The sequence below is a fragment of the Bombina bombina genome, chromosome 6, assembly GCF_027579735.1.
Source record: "Bombina bombina isolate aBomBom1 chromosome 6, aBomBom1.pri, whole genome shotgun sequence".
NCBI lineage: Eukaryota > Metazoa > Chordata > Amphibia > Anura > Bombinatoridae > Bombina > Bombina bombina.
In genome coordinates, this window is record NC_069504.1 from 303,277,868 (window position 1) to 303,301,346 (window position 23,479).

Here is a 23,479-nt window from a genome sequence, read left to right on the forward strand (position 1 = left end):
TCTGGCAGAATTATCCTCTGACATTCCGGATGAAAAAAGGTTTTTCTACCACATGTCAAGAGAGTAAGACTAAGGGAAAGTTTTCCTTTTCCTCTTTCTGCAGGGTCCGCCATGTCTTTTGAAATCCAACCACACTTAGTCCAATATAAGATTTCCTCCCAGGGGCAGATTTCTACTTCTAGAGTATCTGCAATCCAGGTATGATGAGAGGCATCCCTTGAACTGGGTTCAGAGCTTTCCTCTCTTGGATTGATAGTTCCAGTCCCAGTCTGGTATGGGATCTAGGTATTTACCTCAAGATTCTCAGGTTCTGACCTTCTAGTAGTATCTATTTTCCTTTGGTTCAAGAGGGCCTGTTCTTAACAAACATAGACCTGAAGGATATGTTTTTTTATTGTTCCCATGAGATCTTCTCATGATCCTGAGTTTCGTCATCCTAGAAAGACTTTTAAGTCTTGGGATAATGAAGGGTACTTTTCTGAACTATATATGGTTCACATGTTCCTCCTTTCGAGCAAACTCTCTTTTAAAAAAACATGTCCAATATTCTTTTCCTTGGAGGGTAAATTACTCTGGAGAAGAGTTCCCTTGTTCCATCAACTAGGGTGATTTATTTGGGGACCTTAATAGATTCTCTATCTAGAAGAAGATTCTAACAGATGTCAGATAATCAATGATTTATTCCTTTTCCTTTATCTGCATGTGTTATGTCCAGCCAACGGCAAGCTCTAATGGTCCATTTTGGATCTAGCTAAAGTTGTTTTTTCCTTCATTTTTCAAGTGACTCACTGTATGGAGGGAACTGGTCTGATGGTTTACATAGACATAATTCCCTTTGCTATTCTCCATAAAATGGAGAACATTCGGATCTGTCTCAAAGGATAAATCTAGATCAGTCGACAAGAGACTCTCTCCCATAGTGGTTTTTCAGGAGTATTTGTCTTAGGGCGCATGCATCTGGAGACATTCCTGGGTGATGTGACCACGGACGCCAGCCTGCTGGGCTGGGAAGCAGTCTGGGATTTGTTTAAGACACAGGGATTATGGAATCAGATGTGTCTGCTCTCCTCTTTATTATCTTGGAATTGAGAGCGATTTACAATTCTCTGATGGCTTAGCCTCAGTAGTCCTTAGCTTGGTTCCAGTTGGACAATATCACCTCAAAGGCTTTCATCAGCCACCAGGGAGGAACTCGGAGTTCCTTAGTCATGAAGGAGGTGACCTGGATGTTCAGTGGGTGGAAGCTCACAATTGCTGTCTGTCATCCACTTTCCAGGAGTGGACTATTGGACTAAGCCAGGGTAGCACAGTGGTTTACACTCTGGCTTGTGAAGATTTTAATCGGCCTTCTGAACAGCCAGATATTTCATCCCTGGGAGTGGGCTCTTCTTCCGGAGGTGTTCTCTAGGTAAACCCTCAAATGGAGGGTTCCGGAGTTGGTTTATGAGGACGTTTGGCAGAACAACAAGCTTCCGAGGTTTGGTTCAGGTCAAGTGATCTGCAGTCTGCCCTGATAGATGTTCTGGCGGTTTTCTTGGGATTTCAGTCTTGCATACCTATTTCCTCCATTTGCTCTCCTTCCGCAAGTCTTTGATCGTATCAAACAGGTGAGAGCATCAGTGATTTTAATAGCCCCTGCGTAGCCTCGCACGATCTGGTATGCAGACCTAGTGGAAATGTCCTCTCCCACCTTGGAGACTGCCTCTGAGGAATTACATTCTGATAGGGTCAGGATTCAAGGTTCATTCCTTCATTCAAATCTCGTTTTCTCTGAAGCTGACTGCTTGGAGATTGAACGCTTAATATTGTCTAAGCGTGAGTTTTTTCTGAGTTGGTCATTGATACCATGATTCAGGTTCGCAAGCCAGTTTCTAGAAAGATTTACCATAAGTTATGGCGTAAATATCTTTATTGGTGTGAATTCAAGGGTTACTCTTGGAGTGGGGTCAGGATTCCTAGAATTTTGTCTATTCTCCAGGAACTGGAAAAGGGTTTATCAGTGAGTACCCGGAAGGTTAAGTTCCTGCATTATGTATTTTGCTATATCAGCATCTTGCGGACGTGCCAGATGTGCAGTCTTTTTGTCGTGCCCTGATCAAAATCAGGCCTGTGTTTGTCTGCTGCTCCTCCTTGGAGCTTTATCCTTGTTCTTAAGTTTTTGCAGCAGGCTCGGTTTGAGCCAATGCATTCCATAGATATTAAGTGGTTATCTTGAAAAGTTTTGTTTCTTATTGCTATCTCTTCTGCTCGGAGAGTGTCCGAATTCTCAGCTTGCAGTGTGACTCACCTTATCTTTCATGCCGATAAGGCGGTTCTTCGTACTAAGTTAGGTTTCCTTGCTGAAGTGGTTTCGGACAGAAATTTTAATCAAGAGATTTATGTTCCTTCTCTATGTCCTAGCTTTTCCTATCATAAGGAACGTTTGTTGCACAACTTGGATGTTGTGCGTGCTTTGAAAATTTTATTTTACAAATTTGATACTTTTGTCTCGGCTGAGGCTTCTTTTGGGAGAAAGGTTCTTCAAGCGGTGGTGCCTTCTGTTTAGGTCTGCCTGTCTTGTCCCTCCCTATTCATCTGTGTCCTCTAGCTTGGGTATTGATTCCCAACACTAATTGATGAAGCCGTGGACTCTCCATATCTTAGTAAAGAAAACAAAGTTTATGCTTGCCTGATACATTTATTTCTTTCCGTATATGATAAATCCACGGCCCTGCCCTTTGTTTTAAGATAGTTATTTTTTTTACTAAACCTCAGGCACCTCTACACCTTGTGTTACTCCTTTTTTCTCCATTTCCCTTCGGTCGAATGACTGGGGGTTGTGGGAAGGGAAGTGATACTTAACAGCTTTGCTGTGGTGCTCTTTGCCTCCTCCTGCTGGCCAGGAGGGATATTCCCAACAGTAATTGATGAAGCCATGGACTCACCATAAATCAATTTATCAGGTAAGCATACATTTTGTTTTTTTTTATTTAAGAATTTAAAAAGTTACTGGGTTAAACATGCGTGCATGAATGTCTGCATACCTCAGAGGGAACATAGGTATTATCTATAAAACTTTCTTGGGGATATGATATGTTACCTTTTTATAATATTTTAATATTTAAATTTACTATGTCTTTGCATTACATTTAGACTTCTGGAGTAGAATCAGATGATCAATACACAAAAGACATGGATCTCCAAAAAGAAAATTTGAGACTAGCATCTGAAAATGTTGAATTGCATTTTCAATTGGAGCAAGCAAATAGAGATTTACCCCGATTAAAGGTAAAGTGTGTTTCTTTTACAATTCAAAGATAATCTAAAAATATTATAAAAAATGTCACATTATGTGTCCAAAAGCTTTCATTCTGTCTATTGATCTAATAGTCTTTGAATTGCACTCAACTACAACATATAATAGTTACACTGTATATATTTTGGGCCCCTATGACGAGGTATATTTATTTAATAAATGAAAATATGGTAAAAACGTAAATTGCTAAATTAAACCTAACAAATGGGAAAGTGGTAAATGTATAAACAAATGGTTAGAAACTAGTTGCTTACTTAAAGGATTCACTTAAATGCTAATAATTGCCATTGTTAAATGGAAAGTGTAGCTCTAAAAATATTAATGAATTATACAATGTAATAATCAGAGTTCCTTGGTTTCTATACTCAATGTGTACAGTGCAGCCATAGTATAAAGGGACAGTCAAGTCCAACATAAATTTTCATGATTCAAAAAGGGCATGCAATTTTAAACAACTTTCCTATTTACTTTTATCACCAATTTTGCCTTTGTTCTCTTGGTATTCTTAGTTGAAAGCTAAACCTAGTTAGGCTCATATGCTAATCTCTTAGACCTTGAAGGCCGACTCTTATGTGAATTAATTTTGACAGTTTTTCACCACTAGAGGGTGTTAGTTCATGTGTGTCATTTAGATAACATTGTGCTCACGCACAAGTAGTTACCTAGCTGTGAGCACTAATTGGCTAAAATGCAAGTATGTCAAAAGAACTGAAATAAGGGGGAAGTTTGCAGAGGCTTAGATACAAGGTAATGACAGAGGTAAAAAGTGTATTAATATAACTGTGTTGGTTATGCAAAACTGGGGAATGGGTAATAAAGGGATAATCTATCGTTTTAAACAACACAAATTGTGGTGTTGACTGTCCTTTTTAGTTCAGATGTTGGTCTCTTTATAAGCTCAGTTTCTTTCTATATACAGTCAAAACAGGTAGTTATATAGTCTTTCACCTTCTAGATAATGCTCTCTTGTAGTAGCTTGAGCTTCTACACTTTATATATAATAATTAATTGAAAATCAAATAGGTAGAATGATGCCTTAATCTGGCAGGAAGGATACGAGCTATGCTAAAACCTGAAGTGTACAGATAAATGCAATGGCTAGGGCTTGACTCTTTTGGCTTTAATAAGGATGTTGTTCATCTGTTTTCCCATTCATGCCCTGAGAAATTAGAGGATCCATGTATTGTAAATTTAAGTAGATGTTCCTAAAGTAAATCTGTGTGTTCTGTTCCTTTTAGATATGGTTACTCTTTCAAAGACCTAATTAATAGCTGTTTCAATTGCATAAATAAGTAATATGTAGAATTGTAGATTCATTATCTTTAGGATCTAGACTTTGTCTGTTTACTTAGACTTCTGAATCTATGAGACTTTTTCTACTAGCTATTTATCTGTGATGCTCCCATAGGGACCGATGATCTAAAGCTCTCCCGCACTTACCTGTTAGCTGATTATTTCACCTGTGCTCTAGATCAGATAACAAGAAAATGTGGCCTGTTAGGGCTACTTAAATACTAGAGTTGAGAAACACTGCCTCAAAGAATTTTAGAAAGACAACTTTTTATGTTTATTTCACTATACAGGATTCTGAATGTGAAGCAGAGATGCATGCATTGCGTTTTTTTTTTTTATTATTGCATGCTCTATCATAAAAGTTCATTTTTTACTTTAATTTCCCTTTAATGCTCTGGTTTAATATGCTCATGGTCATGGTCACAGCTAGACTAGAGCCTGAAAACAGATATTTCAGTTCACTCTGCCTGTGTTTGCACAGTTCAGTACTGTTGCCAGGTGGGTGTTTTACTGTCCAAAATTCGTTTTACACGTTTCTGTATAGTATTAATATTTCACACTCTCTCTTACCTATATACATTAAGAATGAGGATGATATAGAATAATATTTCCCATTAAGGAACTGAAGATTTATGTGACAGTTCTTGTCCTTGCTTTGTTCAAAGAATCTACTCAAATACTTTTTTCCTTCTAAATACTGGGAGAGTCCACAGCTGCATTTATTACTTGTGGGAATACAGAACCTGGCCACCAGGAAGGAGACAAGCTATAGAGAATTCTGATATAGAGTATTCCTCCAATACAGATTTTGATACCTGTGTAAATTGTGAGGAGGCCCAGTAAACCAGCCCTCTCAATTATGTTCCATATGCCGTATTAAGGTGTTCTCAGCAACCAATGTTGAAATGTTAGAGACCACTGAGCCTTCCGCTTCTGAGGATTCTTCGTCCAGTGAGGTGTGTTCCCTAGATTCTGTTCCTACATACGCAGTTGTCGGGTCCGAACCTACTTCACCTGTTAGGGGTTTATTTACACCAGAGGTTACTACGCAGTTCCGCATGGCCATCTCTACGGCCTTATCTATGTTACCTATCCCTGCTACGCGTAAGCAAAGGGGTTATCCGGGCTCTCCTGCCCATGGACACTCATGTAAAATAGTGGTTGTGTCCGATCAGTCCTCTGGGGATGCAGTTCCCTCTAAGGCATCAGAGGAAGATCCTCCTGGGTCGGAGTCTGCTGACTTGGGTCCTCCGACTGCGGAGGGCTTAGCATTTAGATTTAGATTGGCACGCCTGCGTTTACTTCTTGAGAGAGGTTTTGGCAATGTTAGAGGTGTCTAGTACTGATCCGTCATTTGCATCTCAGTCCTCTAAATCTGATAACGATCTTATCTAGACGTGGGAAGGAGGGGATCTTGTTCCTTTTCGTTTTGTGTTACCTTTTTTGTTTATTGTTTATTTAGAATCCCAGTTCCGAGCTCTATGGGGGATTGTGTTGTTTTACAGGCAGGACCTGTTTTTTATTTGCACTCTCGTTTTCAGGGCGGTTGTCTGTTTTTCTTTGCTTTACTATTCCCTTTAGTATAGTTGTTTGTTTTTTAGAGCTCTGGGTTGTTATAGAAACTCTTCTTTGAAGGATGTTTCATCCAATGGGATTTTGGGTACTATCGACTTTGATCGAGATTGTTGGAGTTTTCTAATGGAAGCTTCTAGTTTTTTGGTTGGGGTGATGTTCCCTCGATTTCTAGATTTGATGTTAAGCCTCTTTGCTTATTTCCGTGTTGTTATTCTCAGTTTCCTAGCGCTGCTGGGACTTAAGAATTTACCTTTTCTTTATGTTTTTTATGACAGACGTGCCGTACTGTGGGTGACGGGCATGACCTGTTTTGGGTAATAGTCAAGTCTGTTTTTTCCTAAGAGAAGGAGGTCCAGGCAGAACAGGTCCATCTATACCGGAGGACAGGCAGGACCTGTTTTATGTTCTTTGGATGGGCGCGGGATGCTGGATCATAGGGGTCTGGGGGTCCTGGAGGATGGACTTTTCCTTCAGGCCTTCTGGACTAGGTGACCTATGGTGTCTTGTCCCGGTACCCTTCACAGTGTATTTCACTATAGCGAAGGGGTTTTTCCCGTCCTTTCTGAGTCCAATGTTTTTAGGCAGAGGTTCTTGGATCTCTTTGGTCAGTGGGAATTCATGGTCCTTTCTACTGGGATTAAGGCTGAAGATATCTTTCTGGCTTAAGAGCAGTCCAGTGTAGCCTGGTTATCTCTGTGGCTTGCTACTCGAAGGTTGAGGGTTTGAATCCAGCTGCCATTACTGGATACCCATTTCTTTCTTCCTTGTTTAAGCAGGTCCGGGTCCTAGGGACTGTCTCTTCTTCTGGAACCTTGTTGGATCCTACGTTTTCTTTGGGATCTGAGGTTTAATGTGACAGTAGCCTGTTTCTAGGTGTCTTGACGGTTCTGTTTTTTCCAGCATCTACTAGTAGACTTTTTTGGGATTGCTTCCTGCTGATTCCACCCTTAGAGGTGGACCTAGAAGAGTTCTGGTGTTGGCCAGGCTGACTCCTTTGGCTTTTCGGACAGGGAGGCTCTTGGCCTTTGAACTTGCGAAGTTAGAATACTTCATCGTTTTCTGCCCTCCAATTCACCTTCAGGCCTTCATTGGCGCGGTGGTAGGTTGAGGTTTTCAGCCCAGGCCGCGTCTTCGACATAGCATTGGGTTTATGTTTCTGTCTTAACAGTCTTTTCCTTTGTATACCGGGTTGGGGATTCGTTCTCCAGTGTTTCGGTCCTGATCTCCCGGTGTTGGGGGATTTTTATCCTAGTACACAGGGGCAGTTTTGTCTTCAACGCTTCCCCGTCAGCAGGGTGAGAGTGGGGCCGAGAATTTTCCTTTTCCTTCCAATTATCTTGGGGGTTTTCTCTCTCCAGTCAGGCATTTTGCTCTGAGGTCTGGTTTGCTAGCTTCATACCAGTCGGGACCTCTTAGTGAGTGAATTATTTGTGACTTAGTGAGTCCCTCCTGTGTAGACAGGACGGTCTCGATTTAGCCCACTACGACTTATGGTTGCACTTCATTCTCTGAGCATGCTTTTTTAGAGTGGATGTTACTTACGATTTTCCATTTTGTTCTGTCTATCCAGAGTTTATCGACTGTGGATCTGAGGAAAGCAGATCGAGGTCCACTGTCCTTCGTGGCATCAAAGATTGGTTTTCTGGTTTAGCAAGCTGTAGGCTTGGAGTTTTGAATCCTGAAGTGACAGGTTTCTTAAACTCTGAGGAGGTCTTTTGTAACCTTTTTCTTTTCAGCCATGTCGCTCTTTTTCAAGGATGGTCCGATTCTCTCTGTAGTGGGCGTCTGATTGGACTGTTGCCTTCTGGTGTCGAGCGGAACTAGCTTGAATGGTCTCTCTTCTGGTTTCTAGAGTATCTTCTTCCCCTCTAAAATGAGCTGGTGAATGGTTTGTCTAACTAGTTTTTGTTCGAGGGGCTGCCTGCCAAGATAATCTGGACTAACTGCCTGGCAAGCGGAAGGTTGCAGATGGACCCAGTTATGGTTCCTTTATCTGGTATGTTTTCACAGGTAGTTTTTCCTATCTGTTGGTACTTGGTTCAGAAATCTTTGATCTTCCAAGTGTTAAGTTATTTTGTTAGGGCACTTACAAGGTCTATTTCCTGCTCCTTTGGGGTTGGATTTGTCCTTCAGGTGTTACATCGGTTTTCCTTTGTACCTGTACAGGAAGTGGTTTTTGAATCTTATTCAAGAACCTATTTCATTTGTTGTGGTGTTATAGTTTAGGTGTTGCAACTGTTACAATGGGTTTTCCTTCTTGGGTTCTCCCTTCTAATAGGACTATCCATTGTCCAAATGGGATGAGGTTCTCCTCTTTTTTTGAGGAATCTTACCTTGAAGTTTCTGTCAGACTTTATCAGAACGTTCTGTTTTTTCCTTTAGGTCTGGGGTGTGCAAGGTTTGGAAGCTGATTAACTTCCTCCTTGTTGGTGGAGGTGTGTGTTTAGCTGGCTTTAGGAGACAGCGGGACACGAGCCTCCTCAGAGGTCGATGACTCAGTTTGAGTGCGGTGACATCTTGCGGGTCCTATTGTTCTGATTGTTGGACGGTTACTTGGTCCTCCTAACATTCTTACATTCTTTTCTTTAAGTTTTGCTTCTATGGAAGCCTTCGGGAGTTGCTTTTTTGCAGGCTGTGGTGCCCTCAGATTGGCCCGCCTTTTATGTGTCCCTCCCGCATTTAGTGTCCTCTGTAGCTTGGGTATAATTTTCCCACAAGTAATGAATGCAGCTGTGGACTGTTCCTGTATTTAGAAAGAAAACATAAATTATGACTTACCAGATAATTTTCTTTCCTTCGATACAGAGATAGTCCAGAGCTCCCGCCCGTGTTCTCCAGTGGGCAGCCCTAAATTTAAATAGTTTTCCATCTAAAGGGGAGGAGAGTCCACGGCTTCATTACTATTGGAAATTAAGAACCTGGCCACCAGGAGGAGGCAAAGACACCCCAGCCAAAGGCCTTTCGTCACAGGAGGATGGCAGAGGAGTGCCGAATTTTCGGAGTAGTCTCCTATAGAGGGTAGTACTCTTCGCAGTGGGACTGGAGTTTTAAGTAGTCCTGTTAGCCTCTCAGTGAGAGCCTGGGCGAAGGTTAGAGTCTGGAGATGCAGGGAGAGTCTTTCTGCAAAACCTACCAGACTTATATTAACAGCTCCACAAGTAATCAGCATTGATGAGTTTCGCTGCCTGCTTTCTTCACTCAAGTCCATGTCAGGAGCGAGGCTACTAACCTGTCACACTTGAAGGGCCGTGTTCTTGTTCTACGGCATAGATTCTGGAAAGATAGTTTAATTTTTTTTAATAATGATAACATAGAAGACAGAGTCACAGTGTGGTGCCTTTTTATCTTTACAGAATCAAGGGTTAATATTCTTGGAAGGGGAATTATTGAACGGGGGGTTTATACATGATATTGTTTATTGTGTCATTGCTGCGTTATGTGCGAGATAAGGCTCTGGCAATGTGTTGAACTTTCAGGTTACTTGCGGAAACTTTGCACAGCCATTTTTTGGCGCGTTTTTCTCTAGTGCAGAGGCGGTCCTGCCAGGCATTCCATGTTACTGGGTGTGGCTATCTACCCTTCCCGTTGATCTGTGTCGCAGGAGACGTAGCGGTTTCTGTAGTCCGGGTCCTAGGAGATGGTGAGTGCCCCGGCCATTGGTGGTTTAAAGGTGCCTTTTTAATAAATAAAGTTAATCTAACTAAGCACTCAAGGGATGGAGGACTCTGACGCGTTGGAAGGCTCTCCTTCCTTAATAACGTCTCATTCCTGTGTTTATTGTGAGGAGGTTCTGGTAGATCAGCCTGCTCAACTATATTCCACATGCCTTGATAAAGTTACAACATCTAAATGTAAACGGATGTCTAGTACTACTGAGCCATCCACCTCTGAGGGTTCTTCGTCCCGGGAGGTGCATTCCCTACATTCATCTCCGATTGCACATGCAGCGCCCCGGGGTCCAGCAGTTACTCCTTCGGGAGAGATTCGTTGTCCGTCAGACTTTGAGGACCATCTGGAATCGGCGGTTTCGGAAGTAATCCATGCCTTACCATGTTCTGCTAAGTGCAAGCGTAGGGTTTATCATAGCGTCCCGGACCAGGGTTTGTCCTCGCCGATGGGAGATCCAGAGGCTCTATACGATGACAAGGCCCACTCCGACTCTTCGGAGGAGGCCCCTTCTGGGTCGGAGTCTGTGTCATCTAAACCTCCGGTGGCGGAGAAGCCTGGTTATAGGTTTAGGATGGAGAATTTGCGCTTTCTGCTACGGCAAGTGCTTGCTACTCTGGAGGTTCCGGAACCTAAGATACCGGAGGAACCTGCGATTCCTAAGCTTGACAAGGTATACGAGGACAGGGTAGTAGCTATTAGGTTCTTCCTTTTCCCCTTCTTCTTCCTTTAAAAAACTGTTCCCCGTTCACGGCTCTCAGCTTGCGCTGTGGGGGCCCATCCCTAAGGTGGAAGGGGCTATCTCTACGCTCGCGAAGCGGACGACTATTCCCCTCAAGGATAGTTCGATGTTTAAAGAGTCCATGGATAAAAAGCTGGAAAACATGTTGAGAAAGATGTTTCAGCACAAGGAGTTTGTTTTTCAGCCAGCAGTGGCCGTTGCGGCGATTGCTGGAGCTGCGACATATTGGTGTGAATCCCTGTGTGAAATGATCGAGGGGGAGATATCCATCGACTAGATACAGGAGAAGATTAAGGCACTGAAGATTGCCAATTCTTTCATCTGTGATGCCAATATGCAAATTATTCGCCTGAACTCTAAGGTGTCAGGTTTTTCTGTTTTAGCGTGCAGGGCTCTGTGGCTAAAATCTTGGTCTGCGTACATGACCTCTAAGGCGAGGCTGTCGTTCCTGCCTTTTCAAGGAAAGATCCTGTTCGGTCCAAGATTGGATTCGATTATATCCACGGTTACGGGAAGCAAAGGAGCTTTCCTACCGCAGGATAAGAAGGCTAAGCCTAAGGGATCTACTTTTCGTCCCTTTTGTGCGGACAAGGCCCAGCGCCAGCAACCCGACACATAAGTGGACCAGTCCAAGGGATCTTGTAAGCCGGCTCAATCTTGGAACAAGTCTAAGCAGAGCAAGAAGCCCGCCGAGACAAAATCGCTCTCAGCGATTCACATTCCAGGTGTGGACAACTGGGAAGCGACTTTCTCAGCAGACAATCCTTCCATCCGGGGGGAATGGTCTCTTCACCCTGAGGTGTTTGCAGAGATTTGTCTCAGATGGGGAGTGCCGGAGATAGATCTCATGGCATCCAGACTCAATTGCAAGCTACCTCGATACGGGTCGAGATCCAGGGATCTCCAGGCAGAGCTGATAGATGCCTTAGTGGTTCCTTGGGGATTCAGCCTAGCTTACATTTTTCACCGTTACCACTTCTACCTTGTGTAGTGGCACGCATCAAACAGGAGCGGGCCCCCAGCCATTCTGATTGCTCCTTCGTGGCCTCGGAGGATGTGGTTTGCGGATCTGGTGGGGATGTCATCCTCTCCACCGTGGAGGTTACCCTGTCGCACGGATCTGCTGTCACAGGGCCCCTTTCAACATCAAAATCTAGATTCTCTGAGGCTGACTGCGTGGAGATTGAACGCCTAGTCTTAGCCAAAAGAGGCTTTTCAGAAAGTGTGATTTATACTCTAATTCTTACTTGTCCTGGTGTGAGAAGCATGGATATCCTTGGCATAAGGTGAAGGTATCCAGGATTCTGTTCTTTCTCCAAGATGTTTTGGAGAAGGGTCTTGCCGCAAGTTCCTTAAAGGGACAGATTTTGGCATTATCAGTTTTGTTGCATAGGAGACTCGCTGAGCTCCCTGACATTCAATCTTTTGTTCAGGCTCTGTCTAGAATCAGGCCTGTCTTTAGACAGTCGGCTCCGCCTTAGAGCTTAGACTTAGTCCTTAAGGTTTTACAGAGGGTTCCGTTTGAACCTATGCATTCCATAGACATTAAGATTCTGTCCTGGAAGGTTCTCTTCCTGTTTTCTATTTCATCCACACGCAGAGTATATGAGCTAGCTGCCTTGCAATGTGATCCTTCTTATCTGGTGTTCCATGCGGATAAGGCTGTACTTCTCACTGGGTTGGGGTTTCTCCTCAAGGTGTGGTGTCTAACCGTAACATCAATCAGGAAATAGTTGTTCCTTCTTTGTGCCCTAACCCTTCTTCTTCAAAGGAGAGGTTACTTCATAACCTGGATGTGGTTCGTGCCTTGAAGTTCTATCTTCAAGCTACAAAGTATTTCAGACAGTCTACATCTCTTTTTGTGGTGTATTCTGGGAAGCGCAAGGGGCAAAGGGCCTCTGCTACTTTGTCTTTTTGGTTTAGGAGCTTGATTTGTTTGGCTTATGAGACAGCGGGACATAAGCCTCCTCAGAGGATCACGGCTCATTCAACTAGAGCTGTGGGTTCATCTTCGGGCCTTCAAGAATGAGGCCTCTATGGAGCAAATTTGTAAGGCAGCTACCTGGTCCTCCTTACACACTTTTACAAATTTGAAGTTTTTGCTTCTGCGGAAGCTGTTTTTGGGAGAGAAAGGTTTTGCAGGCTGTGGTGTCCTCAGATTAGGGTCCACCTTTTACCCTCCCGGTTTCATTCAGTGTCCTCTAGAGCTTGGGTATATGTTCCCAATAGTAATGAATGAAGCCATGGACTCTCCTCCCCTTTAGATGGAAAACATAAATTATGCTTACCTGATAATTTCATTTCCATCGAGGGGAGGAGAGTCCACGGCTCCCGCCCGTATCTCCGTTGGGCGGCCCTAAATTTATTCATCTTCTGGCACCTTTTTTACCCTGATATTTCTCCTACTGTTTCTGGTACCCTCGGCAGAATGGCTGGGGGATGAGGTAAGTGGGGGAGGTATTTAAGCCTTTGGCTGGGGTGTCTTTGCCTTCGCCTGGTGGCCAGGTTCTTAATTCACAATAGTAATGAATGAAGCGATGGACTCTCCCCCCCTGGATGGAAATTAAATTATCAGGTAAGCATAATTTATGTTTTTCTTCTGGCACCTTTTTCACCCTGATATTTCTCCTACTGTTCCTTGTTCCCTCGGCAGAATGACTGGGGAATGGAGGAAGTGGAGGAGGTATTTAAGCCTTTGGCTGGGGTGTCTTTGCCTCCTCCTGGTGACCAGGTTCTGTATTCCCACAAGTAATAAATGCAGCTGTGGACTCTCCCTGTATCGAAGTAAAGAAAATTATCTGGTAAGTCATAACTATGTTTTTTTTTTTTTTTTTTACAGGATCAAATAACTGACTTAAAAGAAATGTGTGACCTTCTCAAAAAAGATAAGGCAGAGATTGAACGCAGACTTCGTGGGGTGAGCATTTTTTCATGAAACATACTATTAATTTGTAAATAAAGCAAAAACTCATTGTTTCACATTTTTGTAATGTTAACCAGGACTCTTATCCAGTGTTTGTGTGGTTAATCAATGCTGTGTTGAATGTTGCTTTGTATAAATTAACACCATTCCCTCATTTCAGCACGGCTATTATGATAGCGCTGTTGAGATGGCCACCAGGCCTACCATTCTATTCACTTCTTCCCTGTTCCTGCTACCTTTAATTTAATTTAAGGTTAGCTATTGTGCCAGTGTGGAATCCCGGCTCTCAGTTTCTCCTAATTTCTCTCCCCATTGATGTGCCCATGTTCAGTCATATCATCTGAGGTAGCACACCACAAATAGGCAAGAGAAAGGACAGCATTCAAAAGGGATGGGGCAGATGGATAATACATCTACCATGTAGTGTGATGTTGCAATACACCCACATCATAACTTGATGGAAAAAGCCATGACTCTGATCTGTATTGTGATGTGGGTATTTACCTGGCATATGAAATGATCTGAGGGCAATGTATCAGCTTTATAGTGTATAGTTTGAATTACAGACTGCAGAGGGTCATGCATTTGGTCTAAAGGGTGATGTAGGCATATACTTGCATTAGGGTTGCATCTGATCTGGGGAGATTTGGTCAAAGAATATATTTACATTTAAAAAAATGTATCTTAATCAAGAAGTTAACCTGTTATATGGTTTTATACTCAACATTTATATGGTTTTATATTTCACTGTTTTCTTCTGCTATCCTACTCTATGTAACTGTCTTTTTGTATGTCAAGTGAGTCCCTGTACCATATCCTGCAAATCTGATTAATTTCTGCTGCTTTCCCACTCTATGTAACTCTCTTATGGTATGTCAGTTGAGTCCCTGTACCATATGCTGCAAATCTGACTCACCTACTCACCTACATTATAGTTATGAACCCCTAATCTGCTGCCCCCAACATCGCCGACGCCTACATTATATTTATTAACCCCTAATATTCCGCCTCCAACGTCACCGCCACTATAATAAACATATTAACCCCTAAACCTAAGTCTAACCCTAAACCTAACACCCACTAACTTAAATATAATTTAAATAAATCTAAATAAATATTCCTATCATTAACTAAATTATTCCTATTTAAAACTAAATACTTACCTATAAAATAAACCCTAAGCTAGCTACAATATAACTAATAGTTACATTGTATCTATCTTAGGGTTTAATTTTATTTTACAGGCAAGTTTGCCTGTAAAATAGGTAGAAAAGTTATTAAATAGTTATTAACTATTTACTAACTACCTAGCTAAAATAAATACAAAAGTACCTGTAGAATAAAACCTAACCTAAGTTACACTAACACTACACTATAATTAAATAAATTAACTAAATTAAATACAATTACCTAAATTAAATTAGCTAAAGTACAAAAAAACACTAAATTACAAAAAATAATAAACAAATTACATATATTTAAACTAATTACACCTAATCTAATAGCCGTATTAAAATAAAAAAGCCCCCCCAAAATAAAAAAAAACCCTAGCCTAAACTAAACTTCCAATAGCCCTTAAAAGGGCCTTTTGAGGGGCATTGCCCCAAAGTAATCAGCTCTTTTACCTGTAAAAAAAATACAAATAACCCCCCCAACAGTAGAACCCACCACCCACACAACCAACCCCCCAAATAAAATACTATCTAAAAAAACCTAAGCTCCCCATTGCCCTGAAAAGGGCATTGGGATGGGCATTGCCCTGAAAAGGGCAGTTAGCTCTTTTGCCTCCCAAAACCTAACCTAAAAATAAAGCCCACCCAATACACCCTTAAAAAAACCTAACACTAACCCCCTAAAGATCGACTTACCGGGAGAAGTCTTCATCAAAGCCGGGCGAAGTGGTCCTCCAGACGCCCAGAAGTCTTCATCCAGACGGCATCAGCATCGGCCAATAGGATTTTTTCTACCTTAATTCCGATTGGCTGATAGAATTCTATCAGCCAATCGGAATCTAAGGGGCACCATCTTGGACGACGTCATTTAAAGGTACCTTCATTCAGCTTTAGTCGTCGGATGAAGAGGATGCTCCGCGTCGGATGTAGATGGAGCTGCTCCGCGCCGGATGGATGAAAATAGAGGATGCCGTCTGGATGAAGACTTCTGCCCGTCTGGAGGACCACTTCGCCCAGCTTGGATGAAGACTTCTCACGGCTTCGTTGAGGACTTCGGGCCCGGCTTGGATGAAGACGTTTCCCGGTAATTCGATCTTCAGGGGGTTAGTATTAGGTTTTTTTAAGGGTTTTTTTAAGGGTGTATATTTTTAGGTTAGGTTTTGGGCGGCAAAAGAGCTAACTGCCCTTTTAAGAGCAATGCCCATCCAAATGCCCTTTTCAGGGCAATTGGGAGCTTAGTTTTTTTTAGATAGGATTTTATTTGGGGGGTTGGTTGCGTGGGTGGTGGGTTTTACTGTTGGGGGGTTGTTTGTATTTTTTTTTTCCAGGTAAAAGAGCTGATTACTTTGGGGCAATGCCCCGCAAAAGGCCCTTTTAAGGGCTATTGGTAGTTTAGTTTAGGCTAGGTTTTTTATTTTATTTTGGGGGGGCATTTTTTTATTTTGATAGGGCTATTAGCTTAGGTGATTAGGTAATTAATTTAAATATCTGTAATTTGTTTATTATTTTCTGTAATTTAGTGTTTGGTTTTTTGTACTTTAGCTAATTTAATTTAGGTAATTGTATTTAATTTAGTTAATTTATTTAATTATAGTGTAGTGTTAGGTGTTAGTGTAACTTAGGTTAGGTTTTATTTTACAGGTACTTTTGTATTTATTTTAGCTAGGTAGTTATTAAATAGTTAATAACTATTCTACCTAGTTAAAATAAATACAAACTTGCCTGTAAAATAAAAATAAACCCTAAGCTAGCTACAATGTAACTATTAGTTCTATTGTAGCTAGTTTAGGGTTTATTTTATAGGTAAGTATTTAGTTTTAAATAGGAATAATTTAGTTAATGATAGTAATTTTATTTAGATTTATTTAAATTATATTTAAGTTAGGGGGTGTTAGGGTTAGGGTTAGACTTAAGTTTAGGGGTTAATAACTTTAATATAGTGGAGGCGACGTTGGGGGCGGCAGATTAGAGGTCAAAAAGTGTAGGTAGGTTGCGACGACATTGGGGGCGGCAGATTAGGGGTTAATAAATATAATGTAGGTATCGGCGATGTTGGGGGCAGCAGATTAGGGGTTCATAAATATAATGTATCTGGAGGCGGTGTCCGGAGCGGCAGATAAGGGGTTAAAATTTTTATTATATTGTTTGCTATTCGGGAGGGCCTCACTTTAGGGGTTAATAGGTAGTTTATGGGTGTTAGTGTACTTTTTAGCACTTTAGTTATGAGTTTTATGTTACGGCGTTGTACCATAAAACTCTTAACTACTGACTTTTATTAAATGCGTTAGGAATCTTGACGGGGTAGGGTGTACCGCTCACTTTTTGGCCTCCCAGGACAGACTCGTAATACCGGCGCTATGGAAGTCCCATAGAAAAAAGACTTTACAAAGTTTACGTAAGTCGTTTTGCGGTAAGGCCAAAAAAGTGTGCGGTGACCCTAAACCTTCAAAACTCGTAATACCAGTGGTAGTAATAAAGCAGCGTTAGGACCTGTTAACGCTGCTTTTTTACCCTACTGCAAAACTTGTAATCTAGCTGTTTATTTTTTATCATTTATTATGTGACAGATCATTTTGGAAGGGTAACGTGTGTTTGTTTGTTTGTTTGTTTTTTTTGGGGGGGAATGTTTTCTTTTGGGGCTTTTCTAAACACAGTAGCAGTACTTTGATTGGCAGATGCATACATCTGACAAGTAAACCGATAAGCAATTAATTGTAGGACACATCAGAAAAACAAAAATAGAGAGAGAAAAAACACATACAGGTATTAAAAACAATAGCATGAAGGGACAATCAATAGATTTACAAAAACAAAATCAATGTAATTAAAATAAGTAACCTTAAACATTTAAAAAAAAAATCATTTTAATGTGTTAAATGTCCCTTTATTATTTTGAGTAAAGTAGTTTTTATTATTTTATGTAACGTAGTTTTTGAAAAATGTTCCTGTCTTCACTTTTCCTTTTTGTATGCTTGTTGCGGCATGTCTCTGCCCAGCAATACACCTGTGGGACTCCTATTATCATTTTTATTTGTTTTCTTGGGATCTTTATTTGAAAAGCAGGAATGTAAGCTTAAGAGACAGAGCATTTTTGGTTCAGAACCTGGGTAGTGCTTGCTGATTGGTGGCTAAATGCTCCTAAGCATTATTTCCTTTTTCAAATAAAGATACCAAGAGAGAGAAGAAAAATTGAAAATAGGAGTAACTTAGAAAGTAGATAAAATTGCATGCTCTATCTGAATCATGAAAGAAAATAATAGGGTTTCATATCCCTTTAACTAGTGAACTATACTATACTCTTTCATATGTGTTATAGAAAATGTCCTTTTAACTGACTAAGCACATTTATAAATTGCAAAAGGAACACGCTTGATGTCAACTGAGGGAGAAAAAAGTAGTATTTTTCCAGAAATATACCATTAGAGCAATTTTTTTACAGCATTATTTTTGAAAATTATTTTGTAGAGTCTTTATAAGTGGACATTTTCATTTTTTTTTTTTTAATTTTCTCACCTTAAGTCTGGACGAAGTGGAAAGACTATTCCAGAACTGGAGAAAACAATTGCTTTGATGAAGAAGGTGGTTGAGCGGGTGCAGAAAGAGAATGATGAACTTAAAAAAGCACCAGGAGTTATGTCTAACGAAAAATTATCAAACCTTGAAACTGAAAATGAAAGGCTAAAGGTTTGTATATTATTTTTTTTCACGCTTTGTCATATTGGACTAAAATGTTGATCTTTTCAGTCTCAAAGTATGATTGATGTATTGTTAGATTAACACTACAGCTCTGATATTGATATATACACTGACATTATTTTACCTAGCTGATAAGTTCCTTCTTAGTATAAGGAGAGTCCACAGCATCATTCCTTACTGTTGGGAAATACTGAACCTGGCCACCAGGAGGAGGCAAAGATACCCCAGCCCAAAGTCTTAAATACCTCTCCCACTTCCCCCATCCCCCAGTCATTCTTTGCCTTTTGTCACATGAGGATGGCAGAGAAGTGTCAGAAGATTTCGGAGTAGTTCCTTAGGAAGGGTATCTGCCCTTCGATATGGGACTGAAGTTTTAAGTAGTCTTGTCAGCCTCTCATTGAGAGCATTGACGAAAGTTAGAATCTGGAGATGCAGGGAGAGTCTTTCTGCGAACCCATCCAGGCTGCCTGCTAACAGCTCCTAAGCAATCAGTGTTGACGAGTTTCACTGCCTGCTTGTTTTCTCACTCGAGTCCATGTCAGGAGCGATGCTACAAGACTGTCACACTTGAGAGGCTGTGTTTCTGTTCCACAGCATGGATTCTGGTAAGATCGTTTCAATTTTTATACATGTTTAAAACGCTAGAAGACAGGGTCACAGTGTGGCTCCTTTTATCTTAATAGAATCATGAATTAATATCTCCTGAGGGGGATTATTGAACAGTGGGGATTAATCAATTGTGATGCTTTGATTTTATGCAGATTTATGTGTGAGATTTATTGGGCTCATAGACTGACTGTTATGTGGCTGGAACGCACAGGTTTTTACTTTCACTTTGAGCGCTGCGCAGCATGTAGCTTGGTGCGCTTTTTCTCATAGCAGGGGCAGTCCTGCCTTGCAGACCATGTGACCAGGAGTGGTCTCGATTTCATTTCCTCTCTTCTGACCGAGCTGGCTGTCGGAGAAGACGCTTTTTCTGTGGGTATAGAGGTGCCGTTTTTGAGAAATAAAGATTGTTTATTTTCTGTGTCCTGATGTCATTAGCTTAAGCTATGGAGGATTCTAATATATTAGAGGGTACTCCCTCTATCCCAAATAGTAATACCTGTTAAAATTGTGAGGAGGCCTTGGTATGCCTGCCCCCTCAATTATGTTCCACATGCCTTGACAATGTTATTCGGTCAAAGAAGGTTAACCCTTTTTGTACCACTGAGCCGTGACTCGCCGTCCACCTCTGAGGACTCACCGTCCTGTTGAGTGTATAACCTACATTCATTTGTTTCTATACACGCAGCTTCCCATAGAACGCTTGATCTTCCAGATTTTACCACCAGATTTTACTGTGCAGTTAAAAACGGCGGTGTCTGAGACCCTGAGTGAATTACCTCGCCCTGCTAAACGCAAGCAAAAGGTTAAATATAGCTCTCCTGCCCCGGGGTCATCATGTAATTTATTGGATTTAACTGCTCTGTCTCAGTTATCCAAGGATGAGTTGCACTCTGAGGCTTCAGAGGATGAATTTTCTGGGACGGAGTCTGCTGCCTCTAAGCCTCCTGCTGCAGAGGAACCAGCCTTTAGATTTAAGATTGAACACTTACGTTTTCTTCTATAAGAAGTACTGTCTACATTAGAGGTTCCAGAGGCCAAGCTGCCTGATGAACCTTTGATTCCTAAATTAGACAGAGTATTGCCTTTTAACTTTTCCTGTGCTTGTAAAGATGGCGAACATTATTAAGAATGAATGGGACAGAATTGTATCTTCCTTTTCCCCTTCGTCTTTCTTTAAGAAATTATTTCCGGTCCTGGACGCTCAATTGGAGTTGTGGGGTTCTGTCCCTAAGGTGGATGGCGCTATCTCCACGCTGCCAAATGCACTACTATCCCGCTTGAGGATAGCTTGTTATTCAGAGAGCCGATAGATGGAAACTCTTCTAAGAAACATTTTTCAGCATACAGGATATTTGTTTCAACCGGCCGCGGTTACTGGAGCAGCTACCTACTGGTGCGACTCCTAATCGGAATTAATTGAGGTGGAGGGTCCCCCCGACGTTATCCAGGAAAGAATTAAGGCCTTGAGAATTGCTAATTCTTTTGTCTGTGATGCAAACATGCAGATTATTCGCCTAAATGCTAAGGCTTCTGGCTTTTCGGTTCAGGCCCGTTGGGCGCTCTGGCTGAAGTCCTGGTCTGCGGATATGACTTCTAGGTCCAGACTTCTTTCCCTCCCCTTTAAGGGAAAGATTTTATTTGGTCCATGCCTTTATTCCATTATCTCTACGGTTACAGGGGGCAAGGGTGCCTTCCCTACCGCAAGATAAAAAGAGCAAGTCTAAGGGACAGGTTTCTAATTTTCGTTCCTTACGTCCGCCGCTAAGCTTGAGCAACCCAAGAGTACTTGGAAGCCGGCTCAGTCCTGGAATAAGTCCAAACAGAGCAAGAAGCCCGCCGAGACTAAATCGGCATGAAGAGGCGGCCCCTGATCCTGTTCTGGATCGTGTAGGGGGCAGACTGTCACTCTTTTAAGACGCTTGGTTCAGGGATCCATGGGTCCTGGAGGTCTTAGCTCAGGGATACAAGATAGGTTTCAAGGGCAGATTTCTCCTCTCAATCCTGTCTTCCAGATCAGAAAAGAGAGAAGCCTTTCTGGGGTGCGTGCGTGTTCTGTCCTCCTTAGGAGTCATTGTCCCGGTGCCTATCGCAAAAAAAGGTTTGGGATACTATTCAAACCTTTTCGTGGTCCCAAAGAAGGAGGGAACTTTCCTCCAGATTCTGGACTTAAAGTTCTTAAACAAATTTCTAAATGTCCCCTCGTTCAAAATGGAGACAATAAAGTCCATCCTTGCCTTAGTTCAGGAAGGACAGTTCATGACCCCTATAGATCTGAAGGATGCTTACCTTCATGTTCCAATCCACAAGGACCACTTCCAGTTCCTAAGGTTCACGTTCCTGGACCAGCACTTCCAGTTCATTGCACTAACATTTGGTCTAGCTACTGCCTCAAGAATTGTTAGGAAGGTTATAGGGGCTCTTCTAGCCTTTGCCAAAACCTGGGGTATAGCTGTAGCTCCCTATTTGGATGATATTCTGGTACAAGCACCATCTTTTCATCTGGCGGAGGACCATTCAGAATCTCTTCTCTATCTTCTTCGATCTCATGGATGGAAGATAAACCTAGAAAAGAGTTCTCTTATCCCAAGTACCACAGTGGAATTACTGGGTACTATAATAGACACATATCCATATTTCCGGACCAGAGACATTGCAAGCTAGCTTCGGCATGTCTTGCCCTCCGGACTTCCTTAAGACCCTCTGTGGCTCAGTGTATGGAGGTGATTGGTCTCATGGTGTCCAGCATGGACATAATTCCCTTTGCCAGGTTCTGACTCAGACCGTTGCAACTGTGCATGCTGAGGCAGTGGAACAGCGATCATACAGATCGGTCTCAGAGAGAATCGCTCTCTTGGTGGCTCTGTCCAGATCATCTGTCCCAAGGGACATCCTTCTTAAGACCATCCTGGGAGATTGTGGCTACGTATGCAAGTCTATCAGGATGGGGAGCTGTTTCGGGTGCCAAGAAGGCTCAGGGCCTGTGGACTCAAGAGGAATGCTCCCTCCCGATCAACATTCTGGAACTTTGGGCAATCTTCAATGTTCTGAAGGCTTGGCCCGTTCTAGGTTTGTCCTGGTTTATCAGATTCCAATCAGACAATATAATCTTGGTGGCTTACATCAACCATCAGGGTGGAACGAGAAGCTCCCTAGCAATGAGGGAAGTATCTCGGATTCTGGAGTGGACGGAGGCCCACAGCTGTTCGCTGTTAGCTATCCACATTTCGGGTGTGGACAACTGGGAAGCGGATTTTCTCAGCAGACAATCCTTTCACCCGGGGGAATGGTCTCTTCATCCCGAAGTGTTTGTGGAGATATGCAACATGTAGGGGACGCCAGAGATAGATCTCATGGCATCTCGTCTCAATACCAAGCTACCCAGATATGGGTTAAGGGCCAGGGACCCTCAGGCGGAGCTAATAGATGCATTAGCAGTGCCTTGGAGGTTTGGTCTAATTTACCTTTTTCCACCGTTACCACTCCTTCCTCGTGTAGTGGCCCGCATTAAGCAGGAATCAGTGATACTGATTGCTCCATCGTGGCCGCAAAGGACGTGGTTCGCGGATCTAATGGGGATGTCATTATCTTCTCCGTGGAAGTTACCTTGTCGCAGGGATCTGCTTTAACAAGGTCCTTTTGTTCATCAAAATCTAGATTCTCTGTGTGGAGATTGAACGCTTAGTCCTAGCCAAGAGAGATTTTTCTGAGAGAGTTACTGATACTCTCATTCAAGCTTGTAAGCGGGTTACTCATCGCATCTATCATAAGGTGTGGAGAGCCTACTTATTCTGGTGTGAAAAGCGTGGTTTTCCTTGCATAAAGTTAAGGTTGCCAGGATCCTATCGTTTCTCCAGGGTGGACTGGAGAAGGGCCTTTCTGCCACTGGTCCTCCTTACATACTTTTTCTAAATTTTACAAGTTTGATGTTTTTGCTTCAGCTGAAGCAGTTTTGGGGAGAAAGGTTTTGCAGGCTGTGGTGCCCTCAGATTAGGGCCGCCTCTCTTTTTGTCCCTCCCGTTATCATTCAGTGTCCTCTAGAGCTTGGGTATAGTTTTTCCAACAGTGAGGAATTATGCCGTCGACTCTCCTTATATTAAGAAGAAAAACATAAATTATGTTTACCTGAAAATTTCATTTCTTTCTTAAGACACGGTGAGTCCACGGGATAATTAATTACTGTTGGGAATATCACTCCTGGCCAGCAGGAGGAGGCAAAGAGCACCACAGTTAAAACTGTTAAGTATCACTCCCTTACCCACAAACCCCCAGTTATTCTCTTTGCCTCTGTCAATGGAGGAGGTGAAGTTTAAGGTGTCTGAAGAAAATTGAATACTACAAGCAAGATTTTTTGGGTCTAGCCGTATTCCATGTTTACTCTTTAGTAAGGGTAGTGGTGGCTTTTAAGCAGTTAGGAATTGTAAGGTGGGCCTTACTGAATTTTTTCCTAACATTTGTGCTGCCCTATTATAGAAAATCAGTGTATGTGACTCTGTCCTTTCTTTCCTACA

At 42.1% G+C, this 23,479-nt stretch overlaps 1 protein-coding gene across 1 annotated transcript in view; it reads left to right on the forward strand.

Annotated features, from left to right (window-relative positions):
- Positions 1–23,479, forward strand: part of CEP290 (centrosomal protein 290) — an 862,077-nt gene that overhangs the window by 687,071 nt on the left and 151,527 nt on the right. Inside the window, 3 exon segments of the mRNA XM_053716925.1 lie at positions 3,133–3,267; positions 13,411–13,488; positions 18,186–18,350. Coding sequence (XP_053572900.1) covers positions 3,133–3,267; positions 13,411–13,488; positions 18,186–18,350 — 378 coding nt within the window.